General features: G+C 42.1%; 1 protein-coding gene across 1 annotated transcript in view; it reads left to right on the top strand.

Annotated features, from left to right (window-relative positions):
- Positions 1 to 15094, top strand: part of Cbr-dig-1 — a gene marked incomplete at both ends in the record, with an annotated part of 49033 nt that extends 33939 nt beyond the window's left edge. Inside the window, 14 exons of the mRNA XM_045244028.1 lie at positions 944 to 3172; positions 3277 to 3444; positions 3491 to 5011; positions 5243 to 9073; positions 9360 to 12178; positions 12225 to 12417; positions 12462 to 13375; positions 13426 to 13527; positions 13569 to 13811; positions 13857 to 14094; positions 14149 to 14359; positions 14434 to 14661; positions 14712 to 14850; positions 14896 to 15094. Of these exons, the coding sequence (XP_045096001.1) occupies positions 944 to 3172; positions 3277 to 3444; positions 3491 to 5011; positions 5243 to 9073; positions 9360 to 12178; positions 12225 to 12417; positions 12462 to 13375; positions 13426 to 13527; positions 13569 to 13811; positions 13857 to 14094; positions 14149 to 14359; positions 14434 to 14661; positions 14712 to 14850; positions 14896 to 15094 (13035 nt within the window). The remainder of the gene's footprint in view (positions 1 to 943; positions 3173 to 3276; positions 3445 to 3490; positions 5012 to 5242; positions 9074 to 9359; positions 12179 to 12224; positions 12418 to 12461; positions 13376 to 13425; positions 13528 to 13568; positions 13812 to 13856; positions 14095 to 14148; positions 14360 to 14433; positions 14662 to 14711; positions 14851 to 14895) is intronic.
- Between the last annotated feature and the right edge of the window lie 2193 nt (positions 15095 to 17287).

Here is a 17287-nt window from a genome sequence, read left to right as displayed (position 1 = left end):
TGTCTTAAAATTGCCACTTTGAAAAAATCAAAATTTTGACATGTAATAGGGCATGTCTATGGTCAAACTTGATGAAAACAGCCAAACTCTTTTTTTTAACATAATCAGAAGAACCTAATTCTATCAACGGCTTGGACAGAATTTTGAGTTAGGCCTTAAAAATGAACATATTTACGATTATTACAGCCAAATCCCTATTTTAGTGAATGTTGACATGTAATAGGGCATAGCTATAGTCAACCTTGATGAAAACAGCCAAACTCTTTTTTTAACATAATCAGAAGAACCTAATTCTATCAACGGCTTGAACAGAATAGGGATTTGGCTGTAATAATCGTAAATATTTTCATTTTTAAGGCCTAACTCAAAATTCTGTCCAAGCCGTTGATAGAATTAGGTTCTTCTGATTATGTTAAAAAAAGAGTTTGGCTGTTTTCATCAAGTTTGACCATAGATATGCCCTATTACATGTCAAAATTCACTAAAAATAGGGATTTGGCTGTAATAATCGTGAATATTTTCATTTTTAGGGCCTAACTCAAAATTCTGAAAAATCTAAACAAACGAACAATAACAGACAAAGTTATGATTTTTTGAAAATATAGCCATTTTTTGGTACGTTTTGGGCCATAACTCCCAAAAAAAAAATTTTATCAACTATTCCTTTTGGATTCTAAAATAACTTTTTACGTTCTTTCCAACCATCTAGGTCTCAATTTTTTTCAAGGGTAACACTTGGGAGTCATTCCATGTGAAAATTGCCAAAATTTGAATAAAATTGATTTGTTCTCTTCCAGGTCCTTCAAACTGACGAATCCGGAAATTACATTTACCCAGCTGTTGGACCAGACGGAAAGTACTTCCAACTGATGCTACAGGAAAGACAGTATACCCAGCTGTAGGACCAGATGGACAAGTCCTACCAACAGACGGAACTGGAAAGCATGTGTATCCAGTTCGTGGTCCAGATGGTACTCCACTTCCAACCGATGCTTCTGGCGCTGTCATTGGACCAGATGGAGAACCAATTCCAACCGATGCCAGTGGCAAACCACTTTCCCAGGATGGATCTCCATTACCAACTGATAACCAAGGAAATTATGTTCTTGTTCCAACTGGAGAAGATGTTACCAAATATCTTCCAACTGATGAATCTGGAAACGTCATCTATCCAATCACTAGACCAGATGGAACTCCACTCGGAACTGATGCTTCAGGAAACTTTGTTACCGATGATGGTACCGTTGTTGAAAAGGACGACGAAGGAAAACCAGTAGGCCCTGATGGTGCTGTTCTCCCAACCGATGCTGACGGAAATTATATCTATCCGGCTGTTGGACCAGACGGACAAGTATTGCCAACGGATGCTTCTGGAAAAACTGTCTATCCAGTTCATGGATCTGACGGTACACCACTTCCAACCGATGCATCTGGAGCTGTCATTGGACCAGATGGAGAACCAATTCCAACCGATGCCAGTGGGAAACCACTTTCCAAGGATGGATCCCCACTTCCAACTGATGCATCTGGAAACTATGTTCTCATCCCTACCGAGGAAGACACCACCAAGACTCTTCCTACGGATGATTCTGGTATTGTCATTTATCCAATCACAAGACCAGATGGAACTCCACTTGGAACGGACTCGACTGGTGCTTATGTTACTGATGATGATCAAGTCATTGAAAAGAACGAAGATGGAAAACCATTGGGGCCAGATGGTCAGGTACTTCCAACTGATGCTTCTGGAAACTACATTTATCCAGTGACTGGATCAGATGGACAAGTTCTCCCAACTGATGCTGGTCTTCCTGTGATTGTTGATCAAAGTGGAAAACCGCTTCTAACAGATGCAACTGGAAACTATTTGGATAATAACGGAAATCCGATCGTTATTGAAAGTAATGAACCAACTGGACCAGAAGATCAGAAGTTGAGTAAGAACGAAAAAGGAGAATGGGTTTATCCATTGGTTGATAAGTCTGGAAAACCAATTGCTACTGATGAAAATGATAAGCCAGTGATTACTGTAATTGACAACGATGGAAATGAATTATCAAAGAATGATGATGGAAATTGGATCGATTTATCTGGAAATGAAATTGATACAGATGAACTTGGAAGACCATTGGATTCAGAAGGAAAACCATATGAATTTGATAATGATGGACGTGTTGTTATTGTTCCGGAAGTAGAAGAAGATGCAACTCCAGCTATTCCATTTATTATTGTTGATGGAGAACCAATTAATGAAATTGATGGACAATACACTGATAGTGATGGAAATGTTATTGAAACGAATTCTGATGGATTACCAATTGATGAGAATGGACAAGTACTTCCAAAGAACCAAGATGGAGAGTTTGTGAAGCCAAAGACTGTTGGAACTACACAAGCATCAATTGTATCTCCTGATGGAACTCCACTTCCAACTGATGCTTCTGGATCTGTTATCGGATTAGATGGAGCACCAATTCCAACAGATTCTAGTGGAAAACCATTGGCTAAAGATGGATCTCCACTTCCAACTGATAATCAAGGACGATATGTTCTTGTTCCGTCCGATGACTCCACCACAAAAGTACTTCCAACTGATGAGACTGGAAACACTATTTTCCCAATCACAAGACCAGACGGAACACTTCTTGCAACTGATTCAACTGGAGAACATGTTACTGACAATGGACAAGTAATCGAAAAAGACGAAGAAGGAAAACCAATTGGTCCTGATGGATCAGTTCTTCCAACTGATGCTTCCGGAAAATACATTTATCCAGCCGTTGGACCAGACGGTCAAGTATTGCCAACCGATGCCTCTGGAAAACGAATATACCCTGTACATGGAGCAGATGGAACTCCACTTTCAACTGATTCCGAAGGAAACATCATCGCACCTGACGGAGAACCAATTCCAACCGATGCCAGCGGCAAACCACTTGCCAAAGAAGGATCTCCATTGCCAACTGATGCTTCCGGTAACTACATATTGGTTCCGTCTGACGAAGAAACGACTAAAGCTCTTCCAACGGATTCTGAAGGAAATGTCATTTTTCCAATCACTAATCCAGATGGAACTCCACTGGCCACTGATTCTTCGGGTGTTTTTGTCACTCAAGATGGGAGTGTCATCGAGAAGAATGAAGATGGCAAACCAGTTGGACCGGATGGACAGGTTTGTTGTTCTCTTCTATGATTGTGATCACATTGAATAAGCTCAGACCCATGTCTGACACCACTGTCCAGCTCGTACTGTAACTAATTGTCTTCTCATTACAGGTTCTGCCAACTGATGCTTCTGGAAACTATATTTACGCCACAGACGGTGATAAGCAAATAAATCCAACAGACGCCTCAGGAAACTTGATTTACCCAATAATTGCTCCGGATGGATCGGTGATCGAGGGTCCAGAAAAGCCAGCAGAGCCAGTTGGTCCTGATGGAAAAGTATCAATATTATTTCGTTCTGTTTAATCGTACATTCCATTTTCAGGTTTTGCCAACCGACGATGAAGGATATTTTATTGACATGGATGGACAAAGACTTCCGACAGATTCGGTTGGACTTGTTGTGTATCCCGTTACCAATCCAGATGGTTCTCCTGTGGGAACTGACTCGATTGGAGCATATGTTACTCAAGACGGAAAGGTTATCGAGAAGAACGAAGACGGAAAACCGGTTGGACCTGATGGACAAGTGCTCCCAACCGATGAATCAGGAAACTTCATCTATCCCGTTATTGGACCAGATGGACAAGTATTGGCTACAGATTCAACTGGAAAAACGGTTTACCCAGTCCGTGATCCAGATGGAACGCCAATCCCAACTGATGCTTCTGGAGCGGTCATTGGACCAGATGGAGAACCAATTCCAACCGATACCAGTGGCAAACCACTTTCCCAGGATGGATCCCCGAGGCCTACAGACAACCAAGAAAATTACGTTCTTGTTCCAACCGGAGACGATGTTACCAAAACACTCCCAACTGATGGCGAAGGAAACATCATCTATCCAATCACCAGACCAGATGGATCATTACTTGGAACTGACTCTACTGGAAAGTTCATCACTGATGACGGTATAAGGGTGGAAGTTGATGACGAAGGAAAACCAGTTGGTCCAGATGGTTCGGTTCTTCCAACTGATGCTTCAGGAAACTACATATATCCAGCTATCGGCCCAGATGGACAAGTGGTGCCAACCGATGCTTCAGGAAAACCAATCTATCCAGTCCGCGGACCAGATGGAACTCCACTTCCAACTGATTATAAAGGAAACGTCATCGGACCAGATGGAGAACCAATTCCAACTGATACGAGCGGAAAGCCACTCTCCAAGGATGGATCCCCATTGCCAACAGATAACCAAGGCAATTATGTACTCGTCCCAATTGGAGAAGATGTTACCGAAGCTCTTCCAACTGACGAGGCTGGAAACATCATTTATCCGATCGTCAAACCAGATGGAAAACTCCTTGCGACTGATACTACAGGAGCCTTCGTAACAGACGATGGGGAAATAATTGAAAGAGATGAAGAAGGAAAACCAGTTGGTCCAGACGGCTCAGTTCTCCCAACCGACGCATCCGGAAACTACATCTACCCAGCTGTAGGACCAGATGGACAAGTCCTACCAACAGACGGAACTGGAAAGCATGTGTATCCAGTTCGTGGTCCAGATGGTACTCCACTTCCAACCGATGCTTCTGGAGCTGTTATTGGTCCAGATGGAGAACCAATTCCAACAGATGCCAGTGGCAAACCACTTTCTAAGGATGGATCTCCATTGCCAACTGATGCTTCCGGCAACTACATCCTTGTTCCAGCAGAAGAAGAAACAGCAAAGGCCCTACCAACAGATTCCGAAGGAAACGTCATTTATCCAATCACTAATCCAGATGGAACTCCACTTGGAACTGATTCTTCGGGTGCTTTCGTCACTCAAGATGGGAGTGTTATTGAGCAGAACGAGGATGGAAAACCAGTTGGACCGGATGGACAGGTAGGATTTCATGTGCTGTGTTACTGAACATTCGTTACTCGTACAGTTTGGTTTGCACCACTAGAAAACAAAATTCTTTAACAAAATTATTGATCTGGCAACAACATGAATTAGAAAGATTTATTACTATTGGGTCTCTTTTTTTCATCATTATACTATAGCTTTATACGATCACAAAAAAAAAGAATCAGAGTTATACTTTTGTAGGTTAAACCATCAAACACTGAAGCTTAACATTTGCAGGTTCTCCCAACTGATGATTCTGGAAATTACATCTATCCAGTTGTTGGACCGGATGGACAAGTTTTGCCAACTGATTCAACTGGAAAGACTGTTCATCCAGTTAGTGGACCTGATGGATCACCATTATCTACTGATGCTTCTGGAGCGGTCATTGGACCAGACGGAGAACCAATTCCAACGGATCCAAGCGGAAAACCTTTGTCTAAGGATGGATCTCCACTTCCAACTGACGCTTCTGGTAACTACATTCTTGTTCCAGCAGATGAATCAACTACAAAGGTCTTGCCAACAGACGGTGATGGAAACGTTATATATCCGATTACTAAACCAGATGGAACTCCACTTGGAACTGACTCTGATGAACTTTTTATATCTGAAAATGGTGATGTTATAGGCAGAGATAACGAAGGTCGACCACTTGGACCCGACGGACAAGTTCTTCCAACTGATGCTTCTGGTCATTATTTATACTCGATTACTGGCCCAGACGGACAAATATTACCAACCGATGCATCTGGAAAACCAATTTATCCAGTATTCAATGAAGATGGTACCCAACTTCCAACTGATTCTACTGGATTCGCAATTGGACCGGACGGGCAATTTGTTGCAACTGATTCAACTAGTGGTGTTCCTCTTGCCAAAGATGGATCTCCACTTTCAACTGATGCAACTGGTCACTTTGTTCTTGTTCCTTCAGGCACCTTCACAAAAGATTCACTTCCAACGGGTGACGCAGACGTTTTGCCATCCATTAAGAAGCCTGATGGAACTCCTCTTGGAACTGATTCTTCAGGAGAATTTGTCACTGATGATGGAACCGTTGTTGAAAAGGACGACGAAGGCAAGCCAATAGGCCCTGATGGAGCTGTTCTGCCAACGGATGATTCCGGAAACTATATATATTCAGCTATTGGCCCAGACGGACAAGTTTTGCCAACCGATGCTTCGGGAAAACCAATCTACCCAGTTCGTGGTCCAGACGGTACCCCACTTTCAACTGATGCTTCTGGAGCTGTAATCGGACCAGATGGTGAACCAATTCCAACCGATACCAGTGGCAAACCACTTTCCCAGGATGGATCTCCATTGCCTACTGACATCCAAGGCAATTATGTGCTTGTTCCAACTGGAGAATATGTTACCAAGTCTCTTCCAACTGATTCTGAAGGAAATGTGGTCTACCCAATCACTAGACCAGATGGAACACCACTTGGAACAGACTCAACTGGGAAGTTTGTAGCTGATGACGGTAAAATCGTGGAAGTCGATGACGAAGGAAAACCAGTTGGTCCAGATGGCTCGATTCTTCCAACTGATGCTTCAGGAAACTACATATATCCAGTTGTTGGACCAGACGGACAAGTTTTGCCAACCGATGCTTCAGGAAAACCAATCTACCCAGTCCGTGGTCCAGATGGAACTCCACTTCCAACTGATTCTGAAGGAAACGTTATCGGACCAGATGGAAAACTAATTCCAACTGATTCCAGCGGCAAACCACTTTCCAAGGATGGATCCCCACTACCAACTGACAACAACGGAAACTATGTCCTAGGGTCATCTGTGGAAGATACTACCAAGGCACTCCCAACCGACGAATCAGGAAATATCATATATCCAATCGTCAGACCAGACGGAACACTTCTCCCGACCGACTCAACTGGAGCCTTCCTCACTGAAGACGGCGAATTTATTGAACGTGATGACGAAGGCAAACCAATAGGCCCAGATGGACAAATTCTTCCAACTGATGCTTCCGGAAATTACATCTATCCAGCAGCAAGTTCTGATGGACAAGTACTCCCAACCGATGACGAAGGAGAAGTTATTTATCCAATCACTAGCCCAGACGGAACTCCACTGGCCACTGATTCAACAGGAAGATTCGTTAATGAAGACAGACAAGTGATTGAGAGAGATGATACTGGAAAGCCAGTTGGTCCAGATGGACAAGTAAGTGTTTCGTTTTTCTGTTCGAATTTTTTCATAAAAAGGAGAACAATGCTTTCCGATATGTTTAAGACATACATATCTTTGAAATTGCAGGTTCTCCGAACTGATGCTTTCGGAAACTACATTTATCCAGCAGTTGCACCGGACGGCCAACTTCTAGCAACAGACGCTTCTGGAAAACCAATATACCCTGTACGTGGACCAGATGGAACTCTACTCCCAACTGATTCCGAAGGAAACGTCATTGGACCAGATGGAGAACCAATTCCAACTGATGCAAGCGGAAAACCATTGTCAAAGGATTGGTCTATTCTTCCAACTGATAACAACGGAAACTACATTCTTGTTCCAACTGGAGAAGATGTTACCAAGACTCTTCCAACTGATTCTGAAGGAAACGTGGCCTACCCAATCACGAAACCAAATGGAACTCCACTTGGAACCGACTCAACTGGAAAGTTCATCACCGAGGAAGGACAAGTTGTACAAATCGATGAAGAAGGAAAACCAGTTGGCCCCGACGGCCAAGTTCTCCCAACGGATGCTTCTGGAAATTACATCTACCCAGCTATCGGACCAGATGGACAAGTACTGCCAACTGACTCTACTGGAAAGACTGTTTATCCAGTTCGTGGCCCAGACGGCACCCCTCTTCCAACTAATGCTTCTGGCGCTGTCATTGGACCAGATGGAGAACCAATTCCAACCGATGCCAGTGGAAAGCCATTGGCTAAGGACGGATCCCCACTCCCAACCGACAATGATGGAAATTACATTTTGGTTTCATCAGATGAATCAACTACGAAGGTCTTGCCAACTGATTCTGAAGGAAACGTAATCTATCCGATCACAATGCCAGATGGAACGCCATTGGTAACTGATTCAACTGGCGAGTATTTGACAGAGGATGGACAAGCTATCGTGCGAGATGACACTGGAAAGCCATTAGGCCCAGACGGACAGGTAATTTCTGAAACTTTGAAAAAGTTAATGAGCGAATTTAAGGTACTTCCAACTGATGCTTCTGGAAACTACATTTACCCAGTTGTTGGACCAGATGGACAAGTACTTCCAACTGACTCTACAGGAAAGACAGTATACCCAGTTCGCGGGCCTGATGGAACTCCACTCTCAACTGATGCTTCTGGAGCTGTTATTGGACCAGATGGAGAGCCGATTCCAACTGATGCTAGCGGAAAGCCATTGTCTGAAGATGGATCTGTTCTCCCAACTGATAACAACGGAAACTACATTCTCGTTCCGTCAGATGAAGCCACTTCTAAGATTCTTCCGACAGATGAAGATGGAAATGTCATTTATCCAATCACAAGACCAGATGGAACCCCACTAGGAACTGATTCGACTGGTGCTTTTATCACTCAAGATGGAACTAATATCGAAAAAGATGAAGAAGGAAAGCCGGTAGGACCTGACGGACAAGTCCTTCCGACAGACGAATCTGGAAACTACATTTATCCAGTGATTGGACCGGATGGACAAGTACTTCCAACTGATGCTACAGGAAAGACAGTATACCCAGTTCGCGGACCAGATGGAACTCCACTTCCAACTGACGCTTCCGGCGCTGCCATAGGACCAGACGGAGAGCCGATTCCTACTGATTCCAGCGGAAAACCACTTTCCAAAGACGGATCACCTCTCCCAACTGATAACAACGGAAACTACATCCTGGTTCCATCTGTTGAAGATAAAACCGGAGTATATCCAACAGATGCATCTGGATATGTTATCTATCCAATCGTAAGACCAGATGGAACACTTCTTGGAACTGATTCGACTGGTGCTCATATCACTGATGATGGTGAAATGATCGAGAGAAATGAGGAAGGTCGCCCAGTAGGACCAGATGGAGAGGTCAGTTTTTCAGATGAGCAACATTGTTTTCTGTTTATGAGATTTCGTTTAGTGAGGTTTGACAAAAGTTGTCATCTATTCAATTTATATGTATTCGTTTATTTGAAGATAAATTAGGAGCGATGAGAACCGGGGAAAGAACATGGTAAAACTTTACATTGATATTTTCGCAAATGTGTATCAGATTTGTTTCAGAGAAAAAAAACTTGTTTGAATGAGTAAATTAGATATTCATAATTTGAAATAAGTGTGCAAATCCCTAAAATCTGATTTATTTATTTTTCAGACTCTCTCTGCAGATGCTGCTGGAAATTACATTTATCCCGCTGTTGGCCCAGATGGTCAAGTATTGTCAACCGATGCTTCTGGAAAACCCATATACCCAGTGCGTGGACCAGATGGAACTCCACTTCCAACTGATTCCAAAGGAACCGTTATCGGACCAAATGGAGAACCAATTCCAACAGATTCGAGCGGAAAACCATTGTCTAAGGATGGATCTCCACTTCCAACCGACAATAATGGAAATTACATTCTCGTTCCAACTGGAGATGAAACCACCAAAACATATCCAACTGACAGCGATGGTAATTTCATTTATCCAATCACAAAACCAGATGGAACTCCACTTGGAACTGATTCTTCTGGTGCTTTCATCGCTCAAGATGGAAGTGTTATTGAGAAGAATAAGGATGGTAAACCAGTTGGACCAGATGGACAAGTGTTGCCAACTGATGAATCAGGAAACTACATTTATCCAATCACTGGCCCTGATGGACAAGTTCTTCCAACTGATGGTTCTGGTAAATCTATTTATCTTGTTCATGGACCCGATGGAACTCCACTTCCAACGGATGAAATCGGTTCAGCTATCGGTCCCGACGGAGAACTTGTTCCAACTGATTCCAGTGGAAAACCACTATCGAAGGACGGATCTCCACTTCCTACAGACAACAATGGAAAGTATATTTACGTGGTGTCTGACGAATCTACCACCAAGATTCTACCAACTGACGAAACCGGAAACGTTCTTCACCATGTCACCAGAGCGGACGGAACTCTTCTGGGAACTGATGCATCTGGAGACTACGTTACTGATAACGGACAAGTTGTACAAAAAGATGACGAAGGAAAACCAATCGGACCAGATGGACAAGTACTTCCAACCGATGACTCCGGCAGCTATATCTACCCGATTACTGGCCCAGACGGACAAGTCTTGCCGACCGATGCATCTGGAAAGCCAGTTTATCCAGTATTCAATGAAGATGGTACTCAACTTCCAACTGATCCCACTGGATTTGCCATTGGACCAGACGGAGAACTTGTTACAACTGATTCAACTAGTGGTATTCCTCTTGCCAAGGATGGATCTCCACTTCCAACTAATGCTTCTGGTCAGTTCGTCATTGTACCTGCTAAGGACACAACCAAAGCACTCCCAACAGATGAAAACGGACTGATCATATATCCGATCACAAGACCAAATGGAACACTTCTTTCAACTGATTCTACTGGATCCTTCCTCACTGATGATGGAAAATTGATTGACAAGGACAGCGAAGGAAAACCGCTCGGACCGGATGGATCTGTTCTACCAACAAGTTCTTCTGGAAATTACATCTATCCCGCTGTTGGACCAGATGGACAAATTCTTCCAACTGATACCAGTGGAAATGTCATTTACCCGATTTTCTATCCAGATGGAACACCACTTGGCACAGACTCCACTGGATCATTCATCACCGAAGACGGAGAAGTAGTCGGAAAAGATTCTGAAGGCAAACCAGTTGGACCAGACAACCAGGTTCTTCCAACTGATGGCTCTGGAAAATACATCTATCCAGCTATCGAACCTGATGGCGAAATTTTGCCCACCGACGCTTCTGGCAAATCAATTCATCCAGTCTACACTCCAGATGGAACAAAATTGCCGACAGATGCTTCTGGATCAGCAATCGATCCTGATGGTCAGCTTGTACCAACAGATGCTTCAGGAAAACCACTTGGAAAAGATGGGTCAGTGCTTCCGACCGACAACAATGGAAGATTTGTTCTTGTTCACGGGGATGGAGTCGTCACGAAGACAGTACCAACGGATGAATCTGGAAAGACTATCTACCCAATCACCCGACCAGATGGTTCCCTACTTTCCACAGATTCTACTGGAATCTTCCTTACTGACGATGGTCATGTGATTGATAGAGATGAAGAAGGAAAACCACTGGGACCAGATGGTCAAATTCTTCCAACTGATGGATATGGTAACTTTGTTTATCCAGCGGAAAGCGATATCGGAGGAGCCAAACTTCTCCCGACGGACGAATATGGACATACCATCTTCCCTGTCATTCGTCCTGATGGATCTCTTCTTTCTACCGAATCTTCAGGCTCATTTGTTACTGACGATGGCAAACTTGTCTCCAAAGATGGACAAGGAAAACCATTGGGTCCAGATGGTCAAGTATTGCCAACCGATTCAGCCGGAAACTACATCTACCCATCAATCGGGCCTGATGGATCGCCACTTCCAACTGATGTCAACCGAAAACCAGTATATACTGTTATCGGAAGATATGGAGATGTCTTACCAACCGACTCTGAAGGACGATCAGTGAATATCGATGGATCTGTTGTACCAACAGACGAGTCTGGACTTCCAATCGATCAATATGGAATGGTTCTACCAACTGACACTACCAGAAAACTTCACACTCTTGTTCCAACGCGTCGTCCATCTGAATACTGCTACGTCACATCGCATATTGATCTTCTTCTTGTCATCGACTCCTCCAACAATATCAAGGTTCTTGATTACAGAGTCATGAAGGAGCTGATTAAGAACTTCCTCACTGAACACTTCAATCTTCGTAAACATCAAGTCCGTGTTGGACTCGTCAAGTACGGAGATGGATCAGAAATTCCAATTTCATTGGGAGATTACGATAATGAAGATGATCTGGTTCATCGTATAAGCGAGTCTCGTCGTCTCAAGGGACGTGCTCAACTCGGAGCAGGTCTTCGTGAGGCTCTCGATGAGCTCTCGATTTCTGGAGTTGATGGAGTACCACAGATTGTTTTGGTTGTAAAGAACGGAAAAGCCAGGTATGTGTTTTTGCAGAAAGCGAACATTAAATTAAAATTATTTCAGTGACGACTACTCATCTGCTGTCAAATCTCTGAAATCTGAACGTAATGTTACGATATTCGTGGTGGATTCTGGAGATGATGAAAGCCAGGACCAGAATTCGGAACTCACGGATGCCGATAAGATCGTTGTTATTCCACAATGGCGTGGAGCTGATTCTGAAGTTCTTGGACCCATTGCTGACTACATTTGCAAGGTATGACAATTCTATTATGTTCATTTACCGTTCTAATCTTTCAGATCGTTCCAAATGTCGAAAGTGCTCGCACCTGGCCAACGCCTCGCACAAAGGCAACAACTCTAGCTGGTTCTAGAAGAAGTTGCTCTACTATCGACTACGAATCTGACGTCATCATCGTGTTGGATTCTTCCGAAAACTTCACTCCAGATGAATTCGATAGCATGAAGGACGCAGTTGCCAGCATCGTAGACACAGGATTTGATCTTGCTCCAGATGTTTCTAAGATTGGTTTTGTCATCTACAGTGACAAGGTCGCTGTTCCAGTGGCTCTTGGTCATTATGAAGATAAGATTGAACTACTCGAAAAGATTGTGGATGCTGAAAAGATTAATGATGGAGTTGCAATTGCTCTTTACGGATTGAATGCTGCTCGTCAACAATTCCAACTTCATGGACGTGAGAATGCTACAAAGATCGTTCTTCTCATCACCAATGGAAAGAATAGAGGAAATGCTGCAGCTGCTGCTGAAGATCTCAGAGACATGTATGGAGTTCAACTCTTCGCTGTCGCTGTTGGATCCAATCCTGATGAGCTTGCTACTATCAAGAGACTAGTTGGAAACGCCAATCCAGATAATGCGATCGAAGTTGCACAGTCAACTGAAATTGACGATAACGCAGTTGGAATTTTGAAGGCTGTCTGTGGGAACACAGCGCCAAAGAACTCAGAAATGCCAGCTCATTTGACGACGAAACGAGATTTGGGATCGCAAAAGTACACAACTGCTCCGATGCTCCGAACAACTCGTGCAGTTTCTGGAGGACTTTGTAACGACGGAATCAGAAGACCTTATCATATTAACATTCTGGTTGATATCACTTCTAGAGCCTCTTCGGAGGAATTCGAACGTGTTCTTGATCATCTTGTTAACTTCTTCAATGATAGACTAAGAGATGAACAACACATGATTACGTATGTTTTTAAAATGCTAGAATGACATCTGAATAGAAAACCTTTTACAGAATTAACATCATCACCGTCAACAGCGAGAAGGTTCAGAAGATTTCCAACAGCTTGCGTGTGGATCAGCTCGCCGACGAGCTCAATACAATCAAACAGCAAGCGTATGTCCATTTATTTTTTCTTTTTGAATTATAATTTTTAGCGAAGACAGCGTTTCACCAAAACTAGGTGCTGGAATTGATGCTCTCGTCGAGCTCTCGAGGGAGAATTACATCAATGGAGCAGTCAAACTGATGATCATTGTCAGTTCCGATGGAACATCAAGTGACGATGCTCTCCCAGCTTCTGAATACGCCAATGGAGACTTCCAACATAACATCATCGCCATTTCCGTTAGAAAACCAGCCACTGATCTTCTCTCCAAGGTCGCCGGGCTTCCAACCAGGTATGATTGCTTTCTATATTTAAAACTCTAACGAATAATTTTCAGAGTGATTCATCTTGACCAATGGTCTGCACCAAACGAGTTGTTCGACAGCTGGATCGCCTACATCACTTGTGATTATGCAACTGCAAGTACCACTCGTAAATCGACAACTCCAAAAATGACGACTCTTCTTCCATTCGGACGTGACGCTTCTAAGGAAGATGCCACCAACATTGAACTTATTCCACTGTCACCATCATCAATCTCTGTGTCTTGGACATGTTGTACCAACAACAAATCGGTATGTTTTTTCTTGCAAAAAAGTTCAGCTCATTTTGGAAATTATTTTTTTCAGAACTACACGATCCTGTACACACACGATACCTCGATTCCAAAGAAGAAATGGCTCCGCAAAGAGGCAACATGCCGTGACAGTTTCGGAACTCATCTCGACAATCTTCCATCAGATCACACCTACACAATCTGCGTCATGACAACGGAAAGAGTTGAAAATTCCACTGCTTTGGCGATTGACAAAAACTGCGATAGAATTCATATTGATCTGAGTGAGTTTTTATTCAAAAAATTATTTTCTCTATATAATTATTTTCTCTATAATCCCTAAGTATTCATTTTTCAGACACCACTGCTCCTGAAAACTACGTGAAACCATCTCCAACAAGTTGCAACTGTCAATGTTCTTCCGAAGGAAAAGCAGTTCTTCGTGCCACTTGTGAAATGGTCATTGACACGAATCGTCCGATTGCTACTCTTCCACCAGCAACTGTCGACGAGTGCCCATGCAAAGTCAAGGCTCATGGAGGACGTTGTCCAAAGGGATACATTGCCAAGGATGGACAGTGTTATGGTGAATAAAATATTCGAAGTAATAATAATAAAATATTTAAAAATGTTCAGATATCGATGAATGTGCCACCAACAACGGTCAATGTAGCGAGGGATGTGTTAACACTCCAGGAGCCTATTATTGTGCCTGCCCACATGGAATGATGCGTGATCCATTAGATCCTTTCAACTGTGTCAACACTGCTAATTCGTAAGTTTCCGGAGTCAAAATTTTTATTCGTATTTTGATTCCCAGGTTCGACAAGATTGCTGCCCTTCTTGCCAACTATCTTGAAGCCAATACAAAAAACAAGGATTCAGAAGTGACGTCCGAGAAATCGGGCGGACGTGTCAACTACAAAGCCACCATAAAATCTGCCGACGACAAGACCATCACTTTTGAATGGTCTCATGTACCAGAAGTCGTTCGTCGTGCATTCAAATGGCTTTTCTAATTTCTCTGAAAACTATTATATTTACTCCCCGAAAAACCACGAATTCAAAAATCAATCCTACCGAAAAATCTCTGCCCCCCCCCCTTTGAAAAGAAAACATAAATTATATTATCTCGGTGAATGGTATACTGTATTTATAACTCTTCATATTCTTAATTATCTCTGCCCCTCCTCCCCTGTTACTTTCCACCATTCTTCTTTCAAATTTTCTCTTAAACACACAAGAATATTGTTTACTGCCAACTAGGCTTTTCTGTTTGAAATTTGCTTCATAATGTGCCTTTAGACTTCCTTTTAATTTTTCTCTATTTTTTAAAGAATACTGTTTAATATGCGGTGAAGTGGTCCAAATAAATCAGTTAAAAAATAACTATCAATGTGAAAAAATCAAACTTTGAAATACCACGCAAGAATATCATCCATGTTAATAGCATTGTCGGAAAAAACGAGAAATTTACCAACTGAGGAATACTGTAATTTTAGAGAATGTTCGAAACTTAGAAAATGAAGATTACTGTAGTTTCGAGAATACATTCGAAAACTTTTGAAAACGAAGATTACTATAGTTCTGAGAGAAACATCAAAGCTTTAAATTAAGAAGCTTTCTGTAATTTTAAGAGAAAGTTCGAAACTTGGAAAATGAAGAATACGGTAATTTCGAGATGAAATTCGAAACATTTAGAACTACACTTGGGTTCAAGCGAGGGGGTCAGAAAAAAAACTCTCCCAAGCAGTCATCTTTGAGTCTAATTATCTCGTTTCCTGTGAGAGATATCTAAAATTTGCCAACTGATATATTGTTTATCATAACCAGCCTGTTTTCCGCGCCTCCGGCGCTTCAAACAGCTGGCTGGTGCGCCGTCGGCGCAAATTAACCTATTTCTTTTACTGTTCGTCGCTTCGCTCCTCTGTCTTACTCAAAGGGTCACGTCAATTTATATTTTATTGCAAGTTTTTCCACGTGTTTGGACAAACAGAGTAACAAACAGAGAAAGAGACGCAACTTCATTTATTTATTACCAGTCGATTTCCGCCGCCTGCCGGCGGCTACAATCTCCTGGCTACACTTAAAATGTTCGAATCTTAAAACTTGGAGAAATAGAAGAAGTAGTTTTTTGTGAGAAATTGTTAACTTGGTTTTTTACCTTCCGAATTTTCAAATTTCAAATGTCGGTTTGCGCCTTTTGGGCTAAGCCTCCTGGCCTTTGCTTACAATTCCCGTAATTTCAAAAAGAGATTTCAATACCTTTTTTCAGAGTTTTTCTTCCGTATCTAAAATCGAAAAAGTCTAAAATTAGACATTTGGAGTTTTGGAAATTCTCAATTAGGAAACTCGTAATTGCGGTAATTTGGGAGTTTATCGACTCGGAAATTAAGATATTCAGAATTTTGGGAATCAGTCGCTCCCTGGGGCTCAACCTTCTGGCTTCCGCTTACTGTATCTTACAATTCAATTTCAAATTTCTAAATTTCCGAGTTTCCGAAGTCACAAAAATTCCTGTACATTTAATTTTCCAATTTTCAAGTTTCGAAACTACTGATGACTTAATTTTATAAGTTCTGAAATCCGGAGTATGTGAATTCCCGGTTTCCTTAAGTTCTAAATTTTTGGATACAGTCGGTTTTGGTTTCCGCTTACATTACCCGCAATCTTATACACAGGTTTTGTCATTTTTTCAGGGACTATTTCATCATGGTCTTTATTAGGAAACTCTGCTTATAATGTCTATAATCATGCAAAAAAGTACCAAATTAGTGCCCCGTTTTTTCAGTTTCGGAAAATTTTTCTGAAAATTTTAAAAATAGTTTCTGAAAATTTTAAAAATTCGAGTGATCCGGAAAGCGCGCTCTCTCTTATTTTTCATCATCTTTTCCCTCTGTTTCAGAATTTTTTCTCCCTTTCAGTTCTTCAAAACCCAGACTAAAATAAAGTTTCCACAAAATCATTTTTTTTCTCAGAAATAGCGTGGATGAGAAAAAACTGAAGCGGTTAGACGGGAATGACGTAAATATTACTTCAATAAGTTTCTAAAGATTTGCTTCGTAGAAATAGAAGAACTGTGTTAGACAATCCTCCTTATTATTTGATACTGTGTTAGACAATCCTCCTTATTATGAATCCACCCAAAAGAAGGAGTGAGTCATAAAATGTTCGCTGTGTTCTTCTTCTTCTTCTTCTTCTTCTTCTTCTTC

Source organism: Caenorhabditis briggsae (assembly GCF_000004555.2).
Source record: "Caenorhabditis briggsae complete genome, chrIII, whole genome shotgun sequence".
In the NCBI taxonomy this organism is placed as follows: domain Eukaryota; kingdom Metazoa; phylum Nematoda; class Chromadorea; order Rhabditida; family Rhabditidae; genus Caenorhabditis; species Caenorhabditis briggsae.
Note: the sequence above shows the minus strand (reverse complement) of the source record. Positions and strands in the feature narration are given on the sequence as shown.